Here is a 14,809-nt window from a genome sequence, read left to right on the forward strand (position 1 = left end):
ACAGACAGACAATAATGTGTGCACACACATATACACAGACACACTGACACACTGTAACACACACACACACACACACACACACACACACACACACACACAAACACACACACACACACACACACACACACACACACACACACACACACACACACACACACACACACACACACAAACTGCCAGACTTACCCCAGCTTCTCCAGTTTACAGTTTGGATGCTCCAGACCAGTACAAAGCAGCTCCACTCCTGAATCCCCCAGCAGATTATTCTCACTCAGATCCAGCTGTCTCAGACTGGAAGAGTTTGAACTGAGAGCTGAAGATAAAGCTGCACAGCTCTTCTCTGTGAGGTAACAATAACTCAGCCTGTAGACACACACACATTAAAATTAAGACATATAGATGAGAATCACAGCAATGAAAAGACAGACAACACAGTTTCAGAATACACACAATACAACTAAGAATAAAACTCTCCCTCTTTCATCTATCCATCCAACCATCCATCTATCCATCTAACTTTCTAGTATACAACGCCTAGACAGTCAAGATCATTTGGTATACCAACACACACACACACACACACACACACACACACACACACACACACACACACACACACACACACACACACACACACACACACACACACACACACACTGGCAGACTTACTCCAGTTCCTCCAGTCTACAGTTTGGATGCTCCAGACCAGTAGAAAGCAGCTCCACTCCTGAATCTCCCAGCCGACTATTGTAACTCAGGTGCAGCTGTCTCAGACTGGAAGAGTTTGAGCTGAGAGCTGAAGATAAAGCTGCACAGCTCTTCTCTGTGAGGTTACGACTCCTCAGCCTGTAGACACACACACATTAAAATGAAGGCATATAGATGAAAATCACAGCAATAAAGAGACAAACAACACAGTTTCAGAATACACACAATACAACTAAGACTAAAACTCTCCCTCTTTCATCTATCCATCCAACCATCCATCCATCCCTCTAACAATCTAGTATTCAACGCCTAGACAGAAAATATCATTTGGAATACCAACACACACACACACACACACACACAGCACTGATGATCTCCAGAAATTCTCTGCTGTGCTCTCACCTGCAGACATAAAGCATTATATTGCGTGTGTGTGTGTGTGTGTTTCTGTGTGTGTGTGTGTATTTGTGTGTGTGTTTGTGTGTGTGTGAGAGAGAGAGAGAGAGAGAGAGAGAGAGAGAGCAAGAGCGAATCAGTGTGTCTGTGTGAAACACAGAGAAATGTGTGTTTGTCTGTGTCACACAGAGACAATGATACGCTCTCGCTCGCAACTAAGACTAAAAGTCTCCCTCATTCATCCATCCATCGATGTAGTATACATCAGCAAGACCAGTGGCTCTCAACCTTTTTTCAGTGATGTACCCCCTGTGAAATATTTTTTCAGCCAAGTACCCCCTAACCAGCGCAATGCATTTTTGATTGAAAAAAATATGTAATACACAGTGCTATGCCATCATTGTCTGATTTATTAAACTGTCAACACTGAAGATTGAACATTGTTGCTTTGAACTGAGTGCTTTTGTAACTACATTTTAGTGAGAAACTTGTGCTTGTGCTTCACTGAGAATCTTTGTCAGTCTTGGTGGCAGAGAGGCAACTGCTGTGATCAAGCTCTTCTCCAGGCACAGTCTGTTTCTCTGCTTTGTTTTGATCACAGTCATTGCAGAGAAGGAGGCCTCACATAAATATGTGGAGGCAAAGGGTACTCCAAAGCTTTCTATCCCAGGTCAGGGTGCTCCTGCTTCACACACACCCAAAACTGTGAGTGTGGATGTGGCAAACTTCATCTGGAGGCCACGGTCAGATGACACTTCCAGGATTAGTGACAGGTAGCTAGCTCATACTAATGTATAGTCCAGCGGTCATTATCTAAAAATAAATCCCGACGGGACGAACAGGACCCCGAAGCGCAGCTAGTATAAGCTAGCTACCTGTCACTAATCACTATACATTATCCCGCTTATTATACAGTTACTTGCCAAAATGATAGAAGACATTCCTCCCAAATACCTCTTTTTAATGATTTTGTTGCCGTTTTGTGATTTCCGCTAAGAAAAAATAGTTCTTCAAGCTTATATAATTTGAAAGTTTCAGGTTTTATGTAGCAACACATTACTTGCTGACTTCAAGTTACAATTACTTTCCGTTACGTTAACTGACCGGACTACTTCCGGAAGGATATGAAAGATGTGAATTAGAAGCACAAAACCGTTGCCAATGACAGTGGTCATTAACTTTTCGAAGCGGTGAATATCAAGAAATTACAAACCAGCGAACGTTGGGGTGGCCCATTCAAATCAACAGAACTTTTTGGACCATTCTGAAGAGCCGTATAATAACTGTTTTTAAAGGATTTTTGAATGGATGCTAATTTGAAATATATTTAAAAAAATACGTACCCCCTGGACTCCCTTCACGTACCCCCATTTGGTCTAGATGGCGTCAAGCGCAGTTTTGGAAAACTCATGCGCGTGAAAGAGAAAATTCCACTTTCTCTTGTCACATTAAATCAGATAATGCGACGTCAGAAGGAACAAGAAAATGCAGAATCAGAGAGAATTCTGAGGATGGAGAGAGACAAAGTTTTGTCTCTTGTAAGTGAATTGGCTAAGTTGAAGGCAGAGCTAGCCACTCTTAAAGGACAAAGTGAGCAGCCCCCTCAATGGGAGAGGCGAGACGCATCCGGAACAATGCCGATGCTAGTTACTGAGTGTAAGCCAGAAAACCTGAGTGTTGACTCAGATGTTAAAGATGGATCAATCAGGTTGAGACCGTTAACAGCTAGGTGTGTTGGTATAAATGTGACGCATTCTTCTGGATACCAACATAAAAAAACAAGATATGGGCCCAGAAGAAAATCACATGATGTATGCCGTAAGTGTGGGAATTATGGCCATTGGGCAAAGGAAAGCAGTTCTCAGGGCAGAGGCAGACATGCTTCTCATTCTAACTATAACATGGGGAGAGAGATGAAAGCATGTTCTGTACGTTTTTGAAATGTAATAATTGTCAGAAACGGGCCCTTAACAACCTGAATATTTGCAATGACAACTATGACCTCCTGGAGCATGAACATAAGGTAAATGCTAGGCCAGTTGAGAGTCAGTGCGGTACGAAATTGACGAGAGAAGTGCAGAGAGCCAGAGTGGTGAGGAGACATCCAGAGCCACGTGACGGGGAACGTACTTTGAAATGTGAGAGCCCATGCAAAGTATTGTCACAAAGGGAGAACTGATGTCACCCACAGCACACAATGCATGGCCCCAGAACAACCATCCCTGGTGGAGCGCAAGAGGGAAAAAACATGACTACGTTAAAACCTCAAGTCATATTCTTTTGTGTTACTTTTAGCAATGATATGATGATTGGATGGGAATTTAGATGATGACTTGATTACGGACACGACTATAAAATATGGGTTGATGATATAAGTCAGAGCCCTAATGTTAAGGCAGTTTTAATGGTCAGTGTTATGTTTTTTAAGTTTGTTTGTTCTGGTCCTATGAATGAGATGCCACATTCTATGGAATTTTGTGATACTGCCGCAGTTTTCTCTGTTTGTTTTTCAGAACCAACAGTCCAAGGAGCAGCATGAGAGGAATTGGAACGCATTGAACCAGTGACCTGATGCAACGACCAAGCCATCACCGTTGTCCAGATTCACCTCACCTGTTGGACAGCAGTGACGACACAACATTGAAAGACTTGACACATCAGAAACTGATGAACCAGAGATGCATAGTCGCCACTCACAGCTCGCGGAAGGCGTGGGTCGCTGTACAAAAGCAGGACCGTGAAATAATTTTACCCAAACTAATTAATGGGATTTTCGCCTTTACCTGTGAGATAAGGGACATGGCATATTGGTTGCAAGAAACACCAGATCTTGAATATTGATACCACTACACTGTAGGAACATGTGTTCTGTTTTAAACCTTTTTACCACTACACTATGGGCACACGTGTTTGTTGACATTTTGTAACAATGTTGGATTGTTTGATCACTATGTTCGTTATGGTTTGGATAGGTTTCATTGTGATCATGATGTATTTTGATTTATGATCAGACGGGGAGATTTTTAGATTCAGGTGATTTCATATATCAGACTACAGTGTAACATAAGAGACTTCATCTCAAACAACCCCCGTCTTCCACAAGTCTGTTATTCTGAACAAGCTAACTTGAACCAAGCGTGGACATCCGACGAATTCGCTGGAGAAAAGCAGAATCTTTCAATGGTACTTAGAAGTGTAATCCTGTTTACAGACAAACACTGAAAACATAACCTTCTTGACAATAAAGCTTTTACTGCAGCATTTCTGTCACCTTATAATTCATGTCTACAGCACATTCCATGAAGTAAAGATGGCTCACTCACTTTTAGTGGTTTGAAATGAAAGGAAACTGAATTAAAAAAACAGAATGGATTTCATGTTGTCTCTTTTATGCAGTTACCTGTAGAATTGAAATATTAAAAGTAATGCAGTATTTGTAATGCCATCAACGTTAAGTATTTTACAAGTGATTGTGCTATGATTGTGACATATTCCTTGAGGATAGAAAATGTATACTAGTGTTTTGAAAGAATGATTTTATATTGAGTCCGGTTTTCCATATTCTGATAAATGTAGTGTATGTAGAGAAAGGTTCTTTGCATTTTGAGTTAGTAGAGTTAGTATTTAATTAACAAAATGTGGTATTGAGCAGAAAATTAACAATTTGGCTAATTGTTTGATGTAGGGTGTTGCTGTGTTCAGAGTTTAGAAAAAGTATCATAAGTATAGGTTAATTTTTGTTAGCAATTGTAAAAACAACAGTAATACAATTCATGGTATGGTCCACAAAAGACAGGTACTTTTTCTGCGAGTTTTGAAAATGTGACAACTTATTGGACAAAATGATGCTAACGATTAAAAAAAAAAAATCAAAGACACCAAACCTTAAAGCCCAATTTCGAATCCGGCCTCCTAATGATTTTGAGCCTTAACTGTCTGTGAGGTGGTCAGTAACATGTTGGTGTTTTTCAGTGGAATGATCTCTGCTTGAGGCAGCAACAATTAGTACTCAGTTCCCAGTATTGATTAGTACTGTCAGGGGACTATGGACTTCATCTAGATGGCAGACAATTCCAATGCATCATTAAATTGTGTGTGTTAATCTCCTGAAATATCATCAGTTCCTATACTGATGATCAGATGCTATATTGATACATGATAAATTCCCTACAATACTGTCAGTCATACTACAGTAATTTTGTCTCTAGTCCATAACTGTCGCCTCCATATATGCACGTGTGTGTTCCAGTGTGTCGTGTGTGCCATTAAAAACCTGACAAAGGTCTTAATTATTATTAACAATATAGAATGTAACCACAGCAACCACTTTTTCACTCACTCAAGACCAATACTCACTTCACTCTTCTTGATGCCTTGACCACGGGCAGCATCCTCAGCACACCTGCCTCTGATCTGGCAGGTGATCCCAATCTCCCATAATCGTCCATGTCAAACTCCTCCAGTTCCTGGTCTGACATCAGCAGCACAAACGCCAGAGCTGACAGCTGGGAAAGAGAGAGATTCGGTCTGGCTCCTTTTCCCTTCCTCAAGTAGCCCTTGACCTCCTCCACCAGAGAGTGGTCATTCAGTTCATTCAAACAGTGGAACAGGTTGATGCATCTCTCTGGGTTGGGGGCTTCTCTAATCTTCTGCTTGATGTACTTGACTGTTTCCTCTGTGTTCAGTGAGCTGCTTCCTGTCTGTGGCAGCAGGTCTTGTAAGAGTTTTTGATTGGACTCCAGTGAGAGGCCCAGAAGAAACCTCAGGAAAAGGTCCAGGTGTCCATTCTCATTCCTTAAGGCCAGGTTCACTGCAGTCTGGTGTAGGTCATGAAGTTTGTTAGCACTGAGCAGTGAATTAAGCTGAGAGGTTTGGTGTTGGTCAGGCATATTGCTTTCTCTCTTGCTAAAGTGCAAAAACACATATAAAGCTGCTAGAAACTCCTGAATACTCAGATGAACGAAGCAGAACACCTTCCCCTGGTACAGCCCAGCCTCCTCTCTGAAGATCTCGGTACACATCCCTGAGTACACTGATGCATCTGTGATACCAATGCCACATTCTGTCAGGTCCTCCTCATAGAAGATCAAATTGCCCTTCTCCAGCTGCTGAAAAGCCAGTTTGCCCAGGGACAGAATGGTCTTCAGGTTCCAGAGTGCATCCGCATCACGGTTTCCATACTTCTGACTCCTGTGTTTGGTTTGTATGATCAGGAAGTGAGTGTACATTTGCGTCAAAGATGTTGGAATCTCTCCACTCTCTGCTTCAGTCAGGATGTACTCCAGAACAGTGACTGCTATCCAACAGAAGACTGGAATGTGACACATGATGTAGAGGCACCTGGAAGACTTCAGGTGTGTGATAATTCTGCTGGCCAGTTCCACTTTTGTGATTTTCTTCCTGAAGTACTCCTCCTTCTGTGGGTCATTGAAACCACGGACTTCTGTCACCTGATCAACACACTCAGGAGGGATTTGATTGGTTGCTGCTGGTCGGGAGGTGATCCACACAAGAGCAGAGGGAAGCAGATTCCCCTTGATGAGGTTTGTGAGAAGGACATCCACAGAGGCAGGTTCTGATACATTGTAGATGCATTCATTGTGCTGGAAATCCAGAGGAAGTCTGCTTTCATCCAGACCATCAAAGATGAAAGCAATGTTGTATCTGTCCTGGTTGGAGAAGGCAAAGTCCTTTGTTTCAGAGAAAAAGTGATGGATGATGTCCAGAAGGGTGTATTTCTTGTCTTTAATCAGGTTCAGCTCCCGAAAAGGAAGAGGAAATATGAAGTGAATATTCTGATTGGCCTTTTCTTTAGCCCAGTCCAGAATGAATTTCTGCACAGAGACTGTTTTTCCAATGCCAGCAACTCCCTTTGTCAGCACAGTTCTGATGAGTTTGTCTTGTCCAGGTAAGGGCTTGAAGATGTCAGTACATTTGATTGGTGTTTCCCTCTCTGTTATTTGTCTCCTGGATGCCATCTCAATCTTTCTGACCTCATGTTCTGTATTGACCTCTACACTTTCCCCCTCTGTGATGTAGAGCTCCGTGTAAATCTTCTCCAGAAAAGTAGGGTTTCCTAGCTTAGGCACGCCTTCAAATACACTCTGAAACTTCTTTGTTAGCCTATATTTGAGCTCTTGTTGACATCTAGGAAACAGTCCATCTAGATATAAATACATATGATTTAGTCAATCTGATGTTATATGTAAGTGTGTGAAGTGAGCACTTGAAGCCTTTTTGTCATGACAGTGATTAACAAATTATGACAGACATCATATCCTGTCAGTAGTCATCATGACGATCTGTGTTCAGGGACCATCATTAGTTACCTGTTATGACAGCTTGAAGAATTGTATGTACCAGAATCATGTAAGAATATTCCTGTTTCAGAGCCATCAGAAATTATTGTTAATGGTAACATGATACTATAGTATTTCTAGACACTGGGGGCCTCATTTACTAACATTGCGACCGCAGCGCAATCTGCGCCTTTGCCAACCCGCATATAGCGCACGGTATTTTGCATCGTATTTATCAAACAAGAACCTCATCTGAATGTGTCGACGCCTTACCAGCGTAATCAGCGCCTAACCCCACCCATTAGTGTTATTCAGCGCGCAGCTAAAATAGGGCAGAAAGAGCCTGCGTGTTCCTTCCACCCATGGATGATGAGTTCAAATAAGAATTAGCTTTTGGTTCACGAGGTTACAGCAAACTAACCCGGGTAAATATAGAAACTCGTAAATATTTCTCCACTTAGCCCTTCCGTCCACACTAAAAGTTGTGATCACTTTGAATTAATTTTGTTGGTGAGCTGATTTTGGGAAATTAAACTTTTCAGCGAACATTGAGTTTCTGGGTTACTATGGTTACCCCTCAGGGTGCCTGTGCAGCTTCATATTATCGAGTTTATGTTCACAAGTTCATATTCACACATATTAACATGAGTTAATCACACACAGGCAACGGCAAACTGTTAAGATGGTTCCCTAAGCTAGAGATAGCTAGGATAGTTAATATCCAGGTTAACTACTCCAGAGCATCCTGTTAAATAGTCTGGTAGGAATACACGACACCCCTTACTTTAAAACGGCGTATTCCAACACTGAAAACCATGCTTTTTAAAAACGTTGCCCTAGGCAGATACATTTGAAAACTGTAGTTGTAGGATGCCATGGCACTGGGGGTAGCTTGCGCTTGAGAGGCTATAACTTCAAAATAAACATGGAAGGTGAAATGAATATGCTGCTCTGTCTCTACAATTTACTTACCGGTAGTTTAGTTAGTGTACTTCGAGTACAAGTACTTTTCTTGAATAGATACACGTTACTCCTACGCAGAAGGTATGCACTGTACTCGGTGTGCTTGAACTATGAGTGAAAATACCATTTAAACCATACAATGAGCGGTGATTCTGGGTAAGACGTGGCCGAACTTTTCCCGAACAGCTATCTAGTGGGACAGTTTGCAATTATATTTGTTTGTATGCCTATTCAATTATATATCAAATATAAACATTTAAAAAAATAATTACATTTCTGATGTTCGTATTTTTCAAATTTCTCGCAGGCACATAGTTTTCATGTAGCAGCTGATATGTCATGCTAAAACACCTCTTGTTTCGTTACTAATACATAATTAGGCGCACTTTACGCATCTCCTCCCATCTCTTTGCGACGAACACCCACTTTCCCACACCCACTTCCCAGCAGCAGTAATCTGCGCTTTTACTCAGGTGCGCCTCGTTTGGAAATACGGTTTTATGTCTTTACCTGCTATTTTACGCCTGAAATGGGCGCAATCCTGTTAGTAAATGAGGCCCTGACTCTCATGATATCCTTTGTCATCACCATGACATCTGTGACATGTTAATGGCAGTTTTACCTTTACTCTGTTCTATTTACTCTGTCCTTAGGCTTTACAAACATAGAAATAAATTGTGAACTTCACTGTTGTTTTTCTAGCGAGATTTGCTCACATACTAAAGGAGTAATTACGTTTATACAGAACATAAAGATTTATCTTTGAAGTATTCAATACATTTTGAATCAAACTGCAATGTTCAGTGTAATGTTCAGTAACTCAGTGTTGAGTAAATATCTCACATTTCTCCAGCTGCTGAGCGATGATCTCCTGGTTCATGTTCCTCAGGATGTGCACTGCAATCTTCAGAGCTCCATCTCTGACATCTCTCTGGTCCTCCTCATCCTCGTCCTCCTCACTACAAGGGGATTCTGGGTAATCATGAGTCAGGAGCTTCTTGAGTCTCTTTAGTTCATCCGTCATGAAAGTGATGATTTTGTGTTCAAGCTCCTGATAGCAAATCACATCATTCCATCAGTGATGAAAAAAACATGAAACATTTTTAACAACTGCTTGCACACATTGGGCCTCATTCTCGAACGCAGTTAAGAAGAATTTAAGAGGAATTTCTTCTGAATTGGATTTAGGACAACATTTGGCATTCATGAAAGTTTTCTCATCTGGGATTTGCTCTGAACTTCAGAAGACTTTCCGAACTCGAAATAGCAGTCGTAACTCGGCCAGAGTTTTCTCAAATGCGATTCCTTAAAAAAACACAAGATGACCCCGTGGGCCATCTTGTGGTTTTTTGAGGAATCGCATTTAGGAAAACTCTGCGTGTTAATGAATTTGTGAGAAATCGTTGGTGATTGCGTTCACATCAACTCTACAGATCCTCGGATTAAAGTATCATTAACAATTACGTTTCACATGTAGGCCTATAGTCATGATTCTACGAGGCACCGTGATGTCATAAAATAAATAAAAGGACTACACCGGAATGCTGCGCTCGTCTAGTTTTTGGCACTGCCGTCTGTGCAAGTACGGCAATCCAGAATTTTCAAGTAGTTCCACGTTGGTGGAACGAACTGCCTAGCACTACCAGAGCAGGCGCGTCCCTCTCTACCTTTAAGAAGCTTTTGAAGACCCAACTCTTCAGAGAGCACCTCCCTTCCTAACTGGCACTTCGACTAGTGCTTAACTTGCACTTATAGCAGTTACATTCCTGCACTTCGTTTTTATTTCCTATTTCGTTTTTCTATTTCTTATGTAAAGTAGTATTTATTGTTACACTAGGTCTCTATTGCTCGTAGCTTGACTGTTCTATCCCTTGTACGTCGCTTTGGACAAAAGTGTTTGCTAAATGACTAAATGTAATGTACACGTACACTGCAAATTTAAGTGAATAAATAAATAAGCACTAAACTCAATCACGTTGATATAGCTATAGTGGAATAGAATGGACACATCTACATCCTGCAACAGTAGACTTTCCGCTTTGACATGACTCGTTTACGAGTTGCTTTCGTGTAGATTCGGTCGATTCCGACTGCACACGTCACTACGGTTGCGTGCCCTTATAAGGAGCTGGCAGGGCGTGTATGTATGCAAATTCAGGAGCACGAGAACGCGCTTTCAATTTAAGAAAACTCTTCCGGGGGAGCACAGCCCAGAAAACTCCTGCTGCGTAGGACCACATTTTCAAGCGTGCATGAATTTGGCGGATGTCTTTTGCTTACGTTGTTTTTCCGAAGCCCGTAAGAAACATTTCAGAAGAAACTTCAGAAAATGTTCGAGAATGAGGGCCATTGTCTGAAACTAGGTCTCATTTTTAAAATCCTACACACAATTCACAAAACTGCAAACACCAGTCTTTGGGAGGCTAAAGCATTTTGCAGTTAGTGTTGCAACAGCACTTCATAGATAATTCTGACAAAATCACAAAGAGTGTGCTTTCTTCATTTTCATTGCTAAAATGAACAAAAATGCAAAACAGCTTGCTTGAAGAAAATGTTCAGTACAGCAAACTGAAATATTTGAGTCACATAAACCACATAAATGCTGTAACTGTAACAGTACTGTAACAAAGAGGTTTTGCAGTCCAGTGCATTACCAAAACAGCATTTCAAAGTGTTCTGTATAGAAACACATCTACCCAATATTTTATAGCAGGCTATGTTAAAAGTATACAGTATATATATATAAAAACAAATATACAAATATGACATGACCGTGTGTGGCCGTACCCAGCCTGTAGATGGGGTGGTGTTCAAGGTCTTACCACTGGTGTCTTAGAAACCGAACTGTGTGTAGTGTTTTTGCAAACATATGTTTTATGAAATTCAAAACTGAGTCAAAGGCTGAGAATTAGCGTATGATTTTGTTGATTTGGTGCAGGATTTTAGTCTTTGAGTGACAGGTTTCAAAAGTCATGTGACACGTACAAATCATTTCTTAGTTCAGCAGGACACACACACACACACACACACACACACACACACACACACACACACCTTGAATACAGTAGACAATTCATTTTGATAAGTGTTGCTGGAGGATGGATGAATTGTTTGTTCCTCCTGTTGGAAGCTGAAGGAAATACAAGGACATCAGTTATTGGTCAACAAAGCTTTTACAGTTAAATATCTATGCACCAAACAGCAACACTAAGCACAGAAGTAATATGTGAGGTACGAGACAAACGTTTCATGGACTTATTTTAATGACACTCGGTTTTCACCCTTTTTTACCATCCAGGTAAAAGTGATGAGAAGTCGTGTGCTGTTACAAAACTGTCAAATATTCTGCTTCAAGAGAAGTGTACAGTTCTGTACTGAAATGGAATTTAAATTGTAATAGTGAGAATAAATGTATGAGCAGTAGAAGAGCTGGATCCAAATGCACGACACGTAGACAAACTTTGAAACACAAGGGGGAATCTTTACTGACGCACAAGCGTGTACAAACAGGAAAGATGGAAAAGAGTTAGACAGCATGAAACCAAACATGAACAACGTGTAACCATGAACACTGACAGGCCAAGAACTGATGAAACACGAGGGTTTAAATACGCAGGACTAAAAAAGAAAACAAGACACAGGTGGGCAGGGAACAATGAGACACACCAGGCTGTAAGGAAAGGGGTGTGAACAAAGGCACAAGGGACAACGAAAGCACATGGAACACAGGAAGTAAATAAAGGAGCAAATGACCAACCAAGGAAGCCAACAAGGAACAGAAACACAAGACAGGGCAAAACAAAGGGAACACATGAACCAGGATCAGGAGATCATGGGCAGGATCATGACAAGTTGGGTATGCAATAGAGGCCTAGGCTTAGGGTCAGTTTGTACAAAGCGGTGTTTAAACCTCACTTCCTAGTGACTGACACCAGTACCCATTAGTTTGATCATCTTTGCAAAGAAATCAGCCTTTCATGTCCAACCCAGCAGTTTCACACTCAGATGCCAACACACTAGTGGAAATTTGAATAAGATTCATTAGTACACCAAAGAATGGCTCTGGCGTATATCCTCTCCACACATTTAGGATGTATTAATGTCAAAGTGAATAGATAGATAGATGGATAGATAGATGGATACTGTATTAATCCAGAGGGAAATTTAGGAAATGTACAAAAGACTAACTCTGTTACCAGATGGAGACCTATCTTTACCTAGGATCAGGATGACTGTGTCCCTCCCTAAAGTTGATGATCTGTTCCTTTGACTGATCACTCTTCATGGACACACAGCTGGGTGCAGGAGAGTCTGGCCTCTCATCCACTGGGCTTCAGAGAAGGAAACACATCATACAGTAGTAACTCATTAAAGACAGTGATCTACTTGAGGATATGTGATGTCACGATCATTAGGTCACTGGCTCATTATTTGATTCCTTTGTGAGCTATGTCATGTTTTGTCTTTATGTTAATGGTTCAACTCAATGTAATCACTTGTTTAAACAAACATTCATGTTATTATGTGTGTGATAATGGTTCTCTTGTAGTTCACATTTTCAGTCAGCTTTTCATGGAGTTGTGTTACTGCACTAATACATAACTGCCCAGACTTCACTGTGAAGAGGGGACCATGTCTCTCTTAACTGTTATCAGGTTCAGAATCATACATACAAGTATGTCCTGAAGTCTCCATTACAGTCATTTGTATACAACCACATGCCAGTAATCCACATCTCTACACAGATGAGTACCAACCCACTTTCCAGACAGAGACCTGCCCTTACCTGGGATCAGGATGACTGTGTGCCTCACTAAAGTTGATGATGTCAGCCTTTGACTGATCACTCTTCATGGACACACAGCTGGGTGCAGGAGAGTCTGGTCTCCCTTTCTGGGATGTTGGTCTTTCAGTAAATGAAGGCAGAATGTAAATGTTCAGGTGTAATCAGATGAAAAAAACAAAGGGTCTTGTTACCAAAAATCTAAATCAGGTGGTAGTGAATTAAACCGACAGCTTCCACACAAACAAATACAACAAACACACACACACATACACACACACACACACTCCTCACTTTGAATCTCCATGTCCACCAGCAGAGTCTCTATGTTGACTCATGTTGGAGGCAGAGCTGCAGTCACTTCCTGTTTGAGATACAGTACATGAAAAAATATGATCTAATTGTGCTATAAGTAATTTGCTACAACAGTTGCTTAGAGTCTCTATCCAAAATTATAATGTAAAATATAAATTCTGTATGTCTGATTTATATTTTAGTAAATTCAAAACAGCAATACAGATGTTTAGCTTCAATAACATGGGCAGTTTGAAATGGGCAGCGATGGAAGTCCCATTCAAATGTGTGTTTTGAGGTTGAACAAGAGCAAATACTTTAGAGGTAATGTCAGTATACTTAGAAAACAACTCAAATTGAAAATGAGACACAATCTTGTGCTAAGAAGTCCTACCCTGTGGCATGTGACACAAACACAGGTCTACACTGGTAGTCTCCACTCATCAAGAAGAAGCCCACTCATTCCCCCCTATGTGCAGCTCAGACAGTCACCATCTCTCTCCCCAGAAGCATGTGATCATGTTAATCATTCATATTCACCTCCAGCTACTCTAAAACGCCCCTCTCTATGTCCTAGGCTGTGCCAAAGTCTATTTCCACTCATAAAACACATACTTATAGAACTAACAGTTCATTCACCTTATCCTACCTTCCTTTAAACGATTGAACCACCTTGTGTTACCTGCCAGTAGCTGTGCTACATGTGTGAGTTTAGATGTTGAGTAACTGCGCTGTCAACATACTACACACAACACATCTTAACAGAAGAACTTACATAATGCTCTCTAAACACCAGCTGATCTCCCCACTATATTTACACTTACCTACATATGTGGACAAACAGTGCTGGTTTTCAAAGCTCTCAAAAGTCGTGTCTTTGCGAACTCCTCCTAGCACCTTTCTCCTCTACGGTAGAAAAACAGGCTAATAAAGAGTCACTTCCTTTTGACTTGGGTTAATAATTACAGTAATGTATTCCATTTAGGAACACTTGAATCTGATTGGACGATCTGTTCTGTCTGTTAATCTTATCTAGTCTAGTGGTTTATAGCCATGTCCAGTGGAGGGGTTCATAGTCTATCCATATCCAGACTCCCTAGCTCAGCTGAATGCAGTGGAAGTGGGTTTAGCAGAGACAGACTGGGGGTTTCACCTCCATACAAGCCTGCAAACACTGGGATGCTTTTGATTCAAATTAATGATAATAATATAAATGTTGTACATATATTCCTTCAGCTGAAGAAATGCATAGAAGAAGTAATGAATAGGTGTACCTCCTGTCTCCAGGGTTTGCATTTTACAACACATCTGTAGATGTATCCAATAACCTATTCTACCGTGTCCTTTCACTTAAATGGTACCAGTG

General features: G+C 41.0%; 1 protein-coding gene across 1 annotated transcript in view; it reads right to left on the reverse strand.

Moving 5' to 3' along the window:
- The window catches only part of LOC105902246 (protein NLRC3-like), a 176,409-nt gene extending 162,067 nt beyond the window's left edge, over positions 1–14,342 (reverse strand). The window contains exons 1-5 of the mRNA XM_042703692.1: positions 14,268–14,342; positions 13,444–13,513; positions 13,153–13,272; positions 12,584–12,697; positions 11,421–11,496 (exon numbers count right to left, since the gene is read on the reverse strand). Of these exons, the coding sequence (XP_042559626.1) occupies positions 11,421–11,496; positions 12,584–12,697; positions 13,153–13,272; positions 13,444–13,487 (354 nt within the window). The 5' untranslated portion in view covers positions 13,488–13,513; positions 14,268–14,342. The remainder of the gene's footprint in view (positions 1–11,420; positions 11,497–12,583; positions 12,698–13,152; positions 13,273–13,443; positions 13,514–14,267) is intronic.
- Between the last annotated feature and the right edge of the window lie 467 nt (positions 14,343–14,809).

The sequence above is a fragment of the Clupea harengus genome, chromosome 25 (genome assembly GCF_900700415.2).
Source record: "Clupea harengus chromosome 25, Ch_v2.0.2, whole genome shotgun sequence".
Taxonomy (NCBI): Eukaryota; Metazoa; Chordata; class Actinopteri; order Clupeiformes; family Clupeidae; genus Clupea; species Clupea harengus.